Genomic DNA, 14,476 nt, shown 5'->3' on the forward strand with positions numbered 1-14,476 from the left:
AAAAATCAGAAGCAGGGTGGGCCTTTAGCAGCTATGATCCCAGTAAGGGTTTGTATCCTACACTGAAGGACCTGGTTTGATCCCTGACTCCAGCTTCTGGTTACTGTTTGCAGACCCTGTGAGGCAGTAGGGATGGCTAAAGTAACTGGGTCATGCCACCAATGTGGGAAACCTGGGTTCAGGTCTCATCTCACATTCCTTAGCATTTGGGGAGTCAAAATGCATTTAGGGGCTCTTGCTTTCTGGCATAAATTTCTAAAAACCAAAGAAGTACAAACAACCAGGAAATACCTGGAATATATTCAGTATCATCTGTTATTGACAATAAAGAAAAACTACAATATTATTCACTAGCCATATATGACCTTGAGGAACCTAATTAAAATCTATCAATTTCTTAATAAGATAGCGGTAACTTAAAGTTGCTATTACAATCAAGTGAGTAGTGTATGGTAAGAGGGAGCGTAAAAAGCTAATGAAAAAACAATTAAAAATGAGAAATGGTCATGAACTTTTTGAATTCCTCTCATATACATATTTAATAAATAAACTGCCATAATTGTTTTTCCAATAACAATAACAAAAATAATAATGTTGATTAGAGCTTATACTCTCAAACACTGGTTACTTAACTGTTGATTGTGTATTGGGAAGCAGAGAGCACAGTTGGGTTGAGCGCTTTCTCCTTTACTCTGTATTTTTATCCGATTGCTTTTAGAAAATATTCACTCTGGCACCAAAGTTATTTCTAGGTCCACCATCATTGAAATTACTTAGTAAGAGCTGACTATATGTCAGGTTCATAGTACTTAGATCTGCCATGATGTGTTTTATTTCTTATCCTCATTTCATAGATGAGGAACTGAGCTGTTGATGGGAGAACTGAAATATGAACCTATGACATTTGGTGGCAGGATCAAAACTCAATCAGGGATGGAAATTTTCTACCTGTCTCTTAAATCAAAGAGAATTTTAAAAATTTTGTTTATTGATTTATTTGAAAGCCAGTGTTACAAAGAGAGAGAGGAAGGTGGAGGGAAGTCTTTTGTCTGCTGGTTAACTTTCTAAGACTGCTGCAACAGTTAGGCCCAGGTCAGACATAGCCAGGAGCTTCTTTTGGTTCTCTTATGTGGGGGACAGGGGCCCAAGTACTTGGATCATCCTTCACTGCTTTCTCAGATCATAAGCAGGGAACTGGACTGGAAACTGAATAGCCATTTGGACTCAAGCTGTAGTCCACATGAGATGCCAACATTGCAGGTGGCAGCTATGCCACATGCCAACTCCACAAAAATAACTTTTTAAAGTTATTAATCTCCATGTACAATACCCTCACATGTTATCAGCCACTGTGAGTAAAAGGGCAAGTCAAGACAGCAAAGATAAAAATGATATGGAACATTCTAGGCTGCATCAGTACTCTGAAATAGCTAATAGAAATTATATACTCTGAAGTGATTTTAAAGTTACTCAGGAAAATAAAAAAAGAAGTAAAAAGTAAAATTAGTAAATAGAAAAGCATGTACAATGGGGAGGGGAGAGTTCCAAAAGCATGCATTTCTGGGGTTGGAGGCCTGAAAATTAGCCATGATTTTATTACCCAATCTAATTTGATAATGATAAACTTAATTTATTTTATCAATTACTTAAATATTTCAGATATGATACCTTCTTTGATGTCCTGTATAGGAAATGGGACTGAAAATATATGAAAACAGAAGATAAAGAAAGCAACAGGCTTCCTGCTGTGTTTGGTAGTAGGTCTGGTAGAGGTTCATCTGGGTTACCCCAAGTAGGTCACAGCACCCACTGATGAGCACTGGGGCTGTGGTTGGGCCACCTCGGGCTGGGCTGCAGCACTTATAGGCTTGTAGGAACCAGGGCTGGGAGTGGGCCCAGTAGGAGATCTTTGTGGATGCTGCTAGGTTGCAGCACCCACTGTAGTGTGTAAGAGCTGGGGTTTGGGGGCAGGTTGAGCTGGGCTGCAGCATTTGCCAGCACATGCAGGAACCACAGACAGGGATGGATTAGGCTGAGCGAGGCCACAGCATCAACTGACAAACATAAGGGACAGGGCTGGGGGGAATCTGGCCCAGGCTAGGCTGCAGCTCCCACCAGTGAATCTGAGAGCCAGGTCTGGGAACAGTACAACTAGGGGTCCTTATGGGTCTCCAACTAGGCTGTAGCACTCACTGACTTGGTGCACATGAAAGCAAGGTCTGGGAGCTTGGTCCAGGATTGGTCCAGCTAGGTTGAAACGTCTGCTGGCACATGCAAGCTAGTGCTGGGGTGGGCTAGGTCAGGCTAGGCTGCAACATGCACCAGCCAATTTGAGAGTCAGGGTAAAGAGGCAGGGTTGGTGGAGTCCTCAGTGGTGCTCCCAACCGTGCTATAGCATCTGCTAATATAAGTAAGAGCCTAGCCTGGTGTGTGCAAAAAGCTGGGTCTGGGGGTAGGTCAGGGCAGACCACAACACACATCAGTGCACATGAGATAGGTCAGTGTGGCCCAAGCCAGGTGAGGTTGCAGTCCCACAGCTATGCATGAATGAACGTAGGGAGGGGGGCAGGCTGGGTCAGGCTGTAGCACCCGTTAGTGAGTGTGAGAGCCAGGTTGGGAGTTGGTCCTGTGGAGACTTTAGGGGTCTCTTTGGCTAGGCTGTAGCACCTGCTGGTACAAGTAAGTATTGGGTATGGGCATGGCCCTGGTTGGGGGTTGGGGATCATCCTGACTAGATTACAGCACCTATTGGTGCACATGAGGCCAGGCTGGGCTGGGCTGGACTTCAGTGCCTACATGTGAGAGCCAGATCACATTTGCCAACATGTATGAGCCAGATCTGGGTAGTAACTCAGCAGAGGCTTTTAGGAGTTGGCCCAATGGTTGATTCCACTTGATCTCTAACTTCAGGGAACACCACATGGACATCTGATCTGACTTCAGAGCACATGTTGTAGAATTGGGCCACAACCCATTACTGATTGTGCAATGAGAGACAACATATTGGGATGCACTTCTGATTCAACAGAGGAACTTGAGTCCCTTATCAAAAAATGGAAAGAAGAGTAGGTTGAACAATGCTACAGGTCAAATTCTCCACCATGCGTCTATGGTTATGGTCATACCAAAACACAGACAGCTAGCAAGAATAGGAAGGGGTATATCATACCTGGTGCAACAAAACCAACACTATCTCAGAATAGCCGAGACTACTCAAATAACACTTTCAGAACATTATTCTCTCCATCACATTCTCTGGGACAAAACCAGGGAATCATCTCTGTTCTCTGGCACTGATATGATTTGGCAGCAAGAAGCAACTCAATAGCTCTCCCTCCTCTTTGTCCCTACAAATCACAGGCGAGAGGGTGAGGTCTTTTCCTTTATTTACCTCCCTCCCTCATCCCTTCTCTTTCAATCCAGCGATCAGTATGGGTTTGCAATCCTCTCACCTTTGTAACAAACATTTATAAATAAACAAATTTTAAAAAGAAACCAATATGCTAAAGACAGTACTGTCATGACTGGGTGAATGAGGATGGATTACATGACAGTCATGAACGAAGTGTTCAAAGGTGAGTGGCAGGTGCCTAACACTCATGCCATTCTCCTTTCACTGTCCAGCAGGCACTATAGCACAAACCATTGTTAATATTTTCTTCTCCTCCACTTACCACAGCATTAATCATTTTGCTTTTATTATATCAAGTTATTCACATGACCAAGAACTTATATGAAAATTCTTTATATAATGTATCATATTCTTGAAATTTATGTTGTAATTTATAAAATTATTACAGATAATAACTTTGTCATATAGTGCAAGATAAAATGATGGCTCACTAAAAGCAAATTTTAAAGTATGCTTTATTTATGATGGAATTAATTTTTCATGTAAATAATTGGCTACTATTTAAAATTGAAATTTTGAAAAAATCATTTGGACACAGACAAGGAGAGAGACAGAGAATTGATCTTCTATTTGCTGACTCACTCCCCAAATGCGTACTGTATGTTGTGCTGGGCTAGGCTGAAGCGAGGAGTCCAGAACTCAGTTTAGGTCTCTCATGTGGGTAGCAAGAACACAAGTACTTGGGCCATTACTGCTGCATCTCAGGGTGTGCAGTAACAATAAACTATAATTGGAAGCAGAGCTTGGAAAAAAAAACCCAGACACTTCTGCAGGGGATGTACGCATCCCAAGTGATGTCTTAATTGTGACATACATCTACCCCTATTTTAATTCTCTAAATGAGTTTAAAATGATTAGAAATATGAAATTAGATATTATGTTTGAATATACATCAACATTAGATTTAGAATGACATGTTACAAAGATACAGTCTCTGTTTCATAAACTAGTTGTTCTTTGGCATTTTAACTCACAGAGAAAGTTTATGTTGTAGCTAAATAAGCTCAGCCGTTCAGAATAAAAACTTAGATTTGTGTCTTAGTTTCTACAGAGGTAGCCCATATGCTCATTTATTGTTAGGAGCCTCACCTAAAGCCTAGACAGCAAAGTGTTCATGTTGCACATTTGATACTATTTTAGGTACTTGGAATAAGCATCAGGAAGTGAACCTTCAGCAGCCCTTCAACTTCAAGAGGTTTTCTCCATGAGTTTTTCCTCTTGGCTCCTGCAGCGATGTAGAATCCAGCACAGAGTACAAAATTATTGCATTATTGGCACAGTCTACAAAACTACTCCACTTCAAAGAGAGTTTTCAGCTTAAAAAAAGGCAGATTTATTCCTAACATAAAGAAATTATAAATAGGGGGCTGACGTAGTGACATAGTAGGCCAAGATTCTGCTTGTGATGTTGGCATCTCATATGGGCACCATTCGAGACTGGCTGCTCCAGTTCCAATCCAGCTTCCTGTTAATGCACCTGGGAAAGCAGTAGAAAATGGGCAAAGTGCTTATGCCCATAGTTCATGTGGGAGATCTGGAAGACTCTTGGCTTCTGGCTTCAGCCTGACCCAGCCCCAGCTGTTGCAGCTATGTGGGGAGTAAACTAACAGATGGAAGATCTTTCTCTGCCCCTCTCTTTGTAACTCTGCCTTTCAAATAAATAAAAAACAAAAAGTTTTTTTTTTTTTTTAAAGAAATTATGTGTGTCAGGCATAAGGGGGGAATCGAGAGCGACCCTGAAAGCCTCTTAACAGGAAGTCATGCGTACGGAGCAGCGGGGAGACCCCAGAGTGGAGTGGGAGGTCAAGAGGAGGCTTGCATACCAACCCTGAAGACTCCCAGATCCTCACCAAGGACCGTCAACACGGACACCAAGGACTACATCTCAACCGCTAAGGAGACCACGGGGAATAAGAGTGCCTTTAGAGACCGAAAACTCTGAGGTTACCCACCCCCATCTGGAACCTCCACAGGGGATGGAAGAAGTCCAAACTCTGCAGTGCAGAAACCAGCGCCATTGGAACGACGGCCAGGAGCCTTGAGCGATCTGCAGAAACTGAAGAATAATAAACTTCCTTCGGGAATAGGGAGGCGAGCTCTCCCTGGTCCTAGCCTGGCTCTGGCTCTGGGTCCCCACCCTCCCTCGTGGTGACCATTAGGATTGCTCCAGTAACCCCATAAAACAAACAAACAAATATACAAACAAACAAAAAAATCTGGAATGGACAGACAACATGGAAAGCTTAGAATCAGCCAGCATGGACCCAAACATGCCTCACTAGGTGAGATACAAAGATTAGTTACACCTCACTGGGGTATTGGGATTTCTCTGCACACCCATCCTAAAAAAATGTACTGTACCTAAACTGATAACTGTATGGAATCAGGTTGAATACAAACCAAAATTGAAATGTCTATGAAGAAGTCACAGGATGTAGTTAAGAAACCGCATTTTCCTATTAACATACTATTAATCAATACCATGTCAGTTAATGCCATAAGGTTGTAAATGGCTGTTGATGTTATGTCAGGGCTTTTAATTGATTGGGATGATGCTTTGCTGGCTTTACCTTCAGACCAGAGATGGTCTCACCAAAAAATTGTTGAACCCACTAGGATAATAAGACGCTGGACTTTATGCTTGGTAAATACTTCCAGTGAAAGAACCTCAACTAAATTTGAACCATGGTAATGCAGCAAGGTGGAGAAATCCACCATGGGGAGAGGGTTCGGGGAGGGGTGGGGGGAATCCCAGTGCCCATAACACTGTGTCACAATTAATGCAATGCAATTAATAAAATAAATAAAAAAAGAAATTTTGTGTGTGTGTGTATATATATATATATATGGAGATGGAAGTGCTATTTAGTTATATTTTATTCTTATACATTTTGTACATGTGTTGAGAATACCACATGGATATGTACAACTAAAAATCTGAGTGAGCAATAAAAGGAGGATCACGAATTATAACATATACCATGAAATTACCACCCAATCATCTTAGTTATGGATTAAACATATTTAGCCATGTAGTACAGGCACAGTCTTTCATCTGTAGGTAATGGAGTGGATCCTTCTTGGTGGAACTTTTCTGAGAGATAAAACCTTGGGTATCCCTATTGGAGTGAGATTGTTTACCATTTGCTATTGGTCTGCTTGTCTCTTTTGATAGTGGGTTTACTTAGTCCATTTTCCAAATCTACTTACATTTTCAAATTGTATCATTAGTTTAAAAATTATTTTTCTTTTTTTTTTCTGAAATACAACAGGGACACATATAAAAGATGCTCTTTCAATCATCAAATGCCAGGAACAGCCAGGGCTAGGGTGGAGAAACCAAGCCAGGATCCTAGAATTCCATCTGGGTTTCTCCCACATGGCTGGCAGGAACCCAAGCACCTGAGTCATTACCTGTTGCATTCCAGATGGGAAGCAGGAATCAAAAGTGAAGCTGGGACTGGAACTCAGACACTTCAAGTACGGGATGTGGAATTGTAGGCTGCATTTTGACTGCTGTACCAAATGACCTTACCTTGTAGCATAGGTTTTAAAAAGCATATTGGTTATGTTTGCTACATAACAATAGCTCAGGTTATACTGAACCTAGTTTATAGTACTTTTTGACTTTATGCTACAGTCTTAGACTATAAAAAGAACACATGAGTAATAGGTTGGATACGGGAAGAAACACACGCACGCACACCATCAACCAAGAAGACTCTTAAGTAATCTGTTCGGTCTATTTAAAAACAAAAACCTTGCAGAATAAAGTATCCACCGCTTCCTTTGGAGAATTCACGATTATGAGGTTTTCCCCTTACATTAGACACATTTTCCTTTATGTAACTTTGTTCATCATTTTTAGTTACCATTTTTAGTTACTTCTCAAAAATATTATTTCCTACTGCTATCACTACTGTTTCCCCTTTCTTTTCTCTCTACTCTTTTGCCCCAAACTACTGGTTATTATTTGAGTCTTCCACTTAATCTTTCATTATAAGTTGTTTCCATTTCAGTCAACTTTAATTTTTTTTTTTTTGCTTCTAATCATGTCATATTTTTCTAAATATCAACTTCCTTTTGGCCTACAGCTTAAAAAATAAGAATACTTGATTTCATTCTTTCTTTTAGAATACAAAAATATTTATGCCATTGATGCATTACATTAGTCAACAGTATTAAAATCATGTTTTTATGATGTGTAAGAAATGAAACAAGTAAAAACAGTCACTACCATTACAAAAAACTTTTAAGACAAAACATATTCTTGCTGCCAGAAATTTCATATAACTAAAAGACACCAAAAAGAATGAAGAATGGAAAGAAAGCATTCTCTTTAAACTCAGAAAACATAGAGATGACAAAATTCAGAAGAAATCACTTCTGGAAACAAATCAGCAAAATCTACTGTTAGGTCCTAATACACACTATTTTATAACTTTTATGTATTTATATATTTATTTGTTTATGTATGATATTATAAATTTGTATCCCAGCATTCAGCATGTTAAAATTGAAATGAATGTTAAGTAAAGCAAATGTTACCACTCCACAGTTATGTAAATAATACATTTCTTTTTGAAACTCAACTAATTTCCTTATACAGAGAAGGACTTGAAGTAACCTTTATTAATATAAATAAAGATTTTTAAAAGGGTCACAGATGAGTATTTAATTAAAGCACATATGCATATTCACACCACACTCCTTTCTTTAGACTGTTGACATATCAAGTCTTTAAGTTTCCATTTTCAAAAAACAAAGCCTTGATTATACGCTTTCAAATTATTTGAAGATGTGAAAGATAGTCTGCATTTCAGCCTAGTTCAAAGCCAGTAAAAAATCATTTCTTCTTCTTCCAACTCAAAGTATGTTTAGGAGGATATCTGATAGAAGTGGTAATGCCAATCTAACCAATTTTAAAGTAAAAAAAAATGCTTCTAGCAATATGTGGATACATATAATTTGACAAAAAAGCTTTATAAACCTAGGATTTGCAAAACAGAAAATATAAACCTCAACAAAAAAGTTTAATTTGTAATTGAAAGAAAATAATATTTTGTAGAAAAAAGTGTCCTTCTAAAAGGAGACAAAAATGACTTTTTATTTCCCAGGAGAATTATGCCACTTTTATACAACAAAATTACAGTCACCACAAATTGCTTTCAACAATTCCATTGCTTCTTCATTTGACCACTTGAAAATCAAAATTCTTTTAGATTATAAATATAACTTTTTATAGCTCTGTTATTACGTACTGTGAACGGGGCGAGGGGGCCAATCTTGTGGCCGTAGCGTCGCACAGCTTCTCTGATGTGGCAGGGCTGGATGGCATCGCCGTGAGCCTCAACACCACAGGCCGCAGTGCTCTGCAACAGAGAGACACATAAACTGTTACTAAATCAAAAACACACAACAGAACTACAGTGTATAAAATATGAAAATAAACCTTTATAACATGGACCATTCTTTCCCTTAGTACGCATAGCACTGTTGCCATATACTACCTCTAAAAAAAATTCTATTAACAAATCAAAGATGACTTTTACATGACCCCTTCCGAGCAGACCTACCAAATGCAATTTTTATACCCACAATATTTCATCTAAGCCTGCATGTCAAGGTACAGGAGAATATAGCCACTTGCATACATATGAGAAGTGTCACGGGGGTGTGTTGAAAGAACCACAGGAAGCTATTTTTTAAAAAAAGTTTAAACATTTAGTATTATAAATGGTCTTGGGAGCTTCCTGGGTATATTTCTGAAATAACCTGAGGGTCATCAATTTAAAATGAAAACTGTAAAGTTGCTATACACTTATTTATCATACTGGGATCTGTCATTAAAGATCATTTCAGCTTGGCTCCTAATTTTCTAGGTGTTGTCAACACACACGAAAAAGTTACATACTTTCTGTTTTAATCTGCCATATCTATAAAAGGGAGATGTGAACACACAAGACATTAGAAAAGGAAAGATTATTTACAAAGACAGTACGAACATCAATTCAAAAAGTTATAGTTGTATACGCATGTGTACATGTGTAATATAATTTTTCAAGAAAATTAAAATGCCAGATAGGGACATGACAGTTTCATGATTCAGCTTCTTCCCAAATGCACTGCATTTACAGCCAAGCTCTATTGGTTAGCATCTCTGTCAAATTATATAATATCTCGGTGCCTCAGCTTTCTAATTTGTAATTTGGGAGTAACAATTAAAATTTCTCATATGATTGTTCCGAAAGTTGAACTGAAATATATATGATGCCTTGGGGCTGGCACAGTGGCATATTATGCAAAGCCTCTGCCTGCGTACTGGCATCCCATAGGGGTGCTGATTTGTATCCTGGCTGCTCCATTTCCAATCCACCTCCCTACTTATGGCGTGGAAAAGCAATGGAGGGTGGCTCAAGTCCTTAGGTCCCTGAACCCACATGTAAAATTGGGAAGAAGTTCCTGGTTCCTGGCTTCAGATTGGTTCAGCTGGCCACTGCAGCCCTGGGAGTGAATGAGCTTTTGGAACATCTCTGTGTTTCTCCTTCTGATGGTAACCCTGCCTTTCAAATAAAAATAAATTTTAAAAAAGAATAGTGCCTTATTTATAAATGAGTAATTAGCAATATTATTTAAGTTAAGGGCAAAAATGAAATGCCCATATATCTTAGATCCTGAGCTAATTTATGGTAAAGCACAGTGGGTACCAGATGTCAGGTCATCAACCTTAAAGAATCAAGGGAAAGAAATAATCAGCTTGCAGACAACTGTAAGCATAGTTTAAAACAGATTTGCAGTCACATAGTTAATACTATTTGTATTTTTTTACAAAACTGCCATCACTATAATTTTTCTGTTAATATTACAATTTTTAACCTTACAATTCCTTTAATTCCTTGCAACTGTCTTTAGGTAATATCTTCTATGGGTAGAAATGTGGCAAAGCCTCACTAAAATAAAAAAAGCACAACCTCTTCTCCCCTGAGATTTTAGCTCTGAAGACTTAACCCAATAAATGGCACAGGTGTAAAACCATATATATGTAAGGATCTTCAACACAGTATTTAGTCATCCTAAGCACAGAACATCAATAACAATGCTTATCTTAGGAGGGAGAATTAGCAGTTAGAGGACTGCCATCAGAGCAGACTTAACTCTTAATCATATAGTCTTTTGTCTTCTAAAATACATTTTTATGCCATTTGCATGTTTTTCCATTATAAATTAGTATAATAGTATAAAAATCTCTGCAAAAATTGTATCTGCTAATTACTCAAGCTCAACCATTCAGACTTAAAATTAAAAAATAACATTCTATTTTTATGATTTTGACAAGATTTGAAATAAACTGAAAAGAAATTTAAAAAAAGATATCTAAGATATCTTTCTCAATTTTATTCCAACAATACCCTACAAGGCATATTTGCTGTGCTCACAATAACAGAAATTAAGTTATTGTAACCCTAACTTTGGCACTGATATTAGAGTACATAGGGCTTCTTTGAATGCGTTCTCAATTCTCATTCCAAATTTTTTGTTTCAGCTGAAATATATTAGAATAAATATAATCATCAGGTCCCCAGATGAGGATAAAGCCTTATGAGAGTCCAATGCACCTCACAGTATGAATGTGATTAATTCTTACACTTTTGAACTAGTGCATGTATCTAATTTTCTGAGGAAATGCATGAAAATCTTAACCTGAAAATTCCAGTGGAAGCTCAGCAGAAATATGAAAATTCCAGTGGAAGCTCAAAGAGACACAAAAATGGCAAGCTCTTTTGCAGTCAGTGGGCTGGGAAGTCCTTCCTGTGTGTTCTTTTGGTACCTCCTAAATATATTCCTTTGTTTTGTCAATTGGATTTGTTTTCCATTTCTTTTTTTCCATGGTGAATAGATATAATATTGTCCCTTTACATTCCCAAATAAGTTTGGATTTTGGTACAGAAAATCTTTCAGAATTTTTGGTACAGTAATCCATTAAGATTTCAGAAAAGTAAAGTAGGAAGTTGCTATGGCCTGAATTTGTATATACCCCTCAAGACACATTTATGTTGAAATCTTAACCTGCCAAAGTGATGGTATTTGGACACGGGACCTAAAGGAGATGATTAAAGCATGAGAATGAAACCCTCATGGTAGTGTTAGTGGCCTCATAAAAGTATTCTGACAGAGGCCTTTTACCTTTTTTGCAATGTAAGATTAGGGTGAAAGGACGGCTGCATGTGAACCAGGAAATAGGCCCTTACTGGACATTTTTAGTTCTATTGAAGCATATCTGATTGCTTATGAGCTAAAACTGTGTTAGATGTAATATGACAATTACATCATAAAAGACAAAAGTGAGGCAGATGAATTTATAAAACCACAAAAGTCATACACTTCATGGAAAAGAAGCAACTTCAAGTACACTGAAAATGTATGGATATATGTTGTAGTCTTTAGCACATTCCCGGGGGGAAAAAAGGATGCAAAGAAATACATGAAGAGACCAATAGAAACTGTTAAAATGTTAATTAACTCAAAATATATATATTCCATGATCATGGATTGTATTAATTGGTATCATGAAGATGTTTGTATCCAAAGCTGATATAAACATTTAATCCAATCCCTTCCAAAAATTCCACACTTTTTTTGGCAGAAACTAAAAATCTGATTCAAAACACACATAGAAATGGAAATAGACAAAGCATATTCACATGAAATCCGAAAAACAAATATGGTTGAGTACTCAAATTACTTAACTTTTAGGTCTATTACAACGTAATAGTAATCGAGACAGGATGACACCAGCAAAAGAATTGACAACACAGTGGGATACAACTGAAATTCCAGACATAAAGTCATGTGGACAAAAGAGTACTTGACAAAGTGCATGAAAACTATATACGATCAAACCCTCCCTTTCAATTTTTTATAGTAAATTGAATTTCATCTCTTAACTCCATTTCCCATACACTTTCAATGCAAAGAAAAATTCCTTTGAAGAAACAGTTGGAATATTCAGATATCCAAATGTGAAATGCTGAGTATGGCCTCAATTCACCTAATAAAAGTTAATAGGATCAGATTAGCAGAACAAATAGTAAGGTTACAAAGCTTCTAAAAGAAAACACAAAAGAATATTACCATGATTTTGGAATAACTAAATACTTTACAGCTAAAATGTGTAAAGGTAATAAACATAAGAGAAACAAAAATTGGATTGAGCCAGCACTAAACATGCATGAGAATGGCTAAAAGTCAACACAATGACAAAACAAAATGTTGATGAGGATGTGAAGTAACTGAAACTCAGATATGGACAGTAAAAGTATAATGGTAAGGAAAAGTCCGGTAGCTTCTCTAAAAATAAAACACATGCTTATCACTGCCAGCAACATCATTAAGTATCAACTGAAAATAAACCAAAATATCTGTGCTTAAAAACTTCTACAAGAATTTTCACAAGAACGTTTATTTATAAAGATCTCAAAAGCTGCCAACATGAGAATGAATAAATGAATATATTCACACAGTGGGATACTGCTCAGCAATAAAGAGAATAAATTCTATTGAAACTATACAAAAACCTTCCAACTAAAAGAGAATTCCCAGAATGAATAATTACCATATTCTTTTTGCCTGACATTCTAGAACACAGCAGAATAAACTAGCCTCTAATAAAAAAAAAAAAAAAAAAAAAAAGCTCAGCATGGGTTGTCTTTCCAGAGTTGGTGGCAGGAAATGATGGACAGGAACTATAGATAAACTTTTTAAATGATGATAATGTTTGATATCCTAATAGAGTTTTCAAAAAATTTTAGACTTGTTAAAACACATGAAATAGTCCACCTAAGTCAAGTGGTTCAGGTAAATTAATTTCACCTTAAAAACCATAGGTAGACACAATGAAGTGTTTAGGAATGAAAGGGTGTTCAGCAATGCATTAAACAAAAGAAGCATTGGTGCTGTATGTGTGAAGGGATGGATATATGGAATAACTATTAATACGATAAACACACAACTATACAGTACTCACAGTAAAACATCAAGTGTAGAATCTACATGACAGTTACAGGATGCTCATTCTGTAATCCTTTTAACTTCTCTGTGCATGAAAAATTTCGTAACAAAACATTAGAAAATCATCACCCTTTCTATATAGAAGAAAGCCATTTAAAAAGTATGAATAGAGGGGCTGGCAAGAAGGACAAGACAGTATACATTAAGTTTCTGCCTTTAGTGCCAGTATCCAATAAGGGTGCTTGTTTAAGTTCTGACTGTTCTACTTTCTATCCAACTCCCTGTCAATGTACCTGGGAAAGCAGCGAAAGATGGTCTAAAGCCTTGGGCCCCTGCACCCATGTGGGAAATCCAGAAGAAGGTTATGGCTCCTGGCTTTGGACTGGGCCAACTCTGGCCTTTGTGGTCATTTGGGAAATGAACCAGAGGATGAAAAATTCTCTCTGTATCTCCTCCTCTTTCCATAAACCTACCTTTCAAATAAAAATAAAAAAATCTTAAAAAAAAAAAACCCTTGTAATAAGGAATTTAAGTAGAAGTCATTGAGAATTGTTGAATGCTACTGGGCAGCGAAAAAAAGCACATCCTTTATATCTCTGAAAAAAACAAAATGGATCCTTCTCCACTCTGTAGCAGAAAATCAAGCATAACAGATCTCCGCCCGCCCAACCCTGCTTGGGTGTAACCGAGTTTAGCAGTCAGCACTTAAAATAAGACCCTTGCCTAAAGAGACATAGTTTTCAAATAAAGTGTTCACAACTACCATCAAGATAATATTTTCTTCACCATTCATGAAGGTAGTATTATTGTTAGCTTACAAATATAAAAAAATTACCATTATCTATTCCAGAGAAATGATGTCCTTGCCTTGTCCTTCAAGGTTTTAAATGTTAATTTTGGTATGTCTATTTTTATACAAAATCATTGCTGTTCACTTACAGCTTTGAACATTTCTGAGATATCTACATTCCTACCTGGAGTTTTGCTAGCATTTCAAGTTTACATGTCTCAAAAGGAATCTTAACAACTTTCTCCACAGCTGAATGCCTTTCAGGT

At 37.4% G+C, this 14,476-nt stretch overlaps 1 protein-coding gene across 2 annotated transcripts in view; it reads right to left on the reverse strand.

Moving 5' to 3' along the window:
• The window catches only part of SUPT3H (SPT3 homolog, SAGA and STAGA complex component), a 376,225-nt gene that overhangs the window by 80,467 nt on the left and 281,282 nt on the right, over nucleotides 1–14,476 (reverse strand). For both annotated transcript variants that reach the window (XR_005884201.1, XM_040983489.1), the window contains exon 10: nucleotides 8,674–8,784. Coding sequence is in view for 1 of the 2 variants with exons in the window: in XM_040983489.1 (XP_040839423.1) it covers nucleotides 8,674–8,784 (111 nt within the window). In the remaining variant the exon portion in view is untranslated. The remainder of the gene's footprint in view (nucleotides 1–8,673; nucleotides 8,785–14,476) is intronic.

The sequence above is a fragment of the Ochotona curzoniae genome, unplaced genomic scaffold (genome assembly GCF_017591425.1).
Source record: "Ochotona curzoniae isolate NIBS_2020 unplaced genomic scaffold, NIBS_Ocur_1.0 contig_3819, whole genome shotgun sequence".
Taxonomy (NCBI): Eukaryota; Metazoa; Chordata; class Mammalia; order Lagomorpha; family Ochotonidae; genus Ochotona; species Ochotona curzoniae.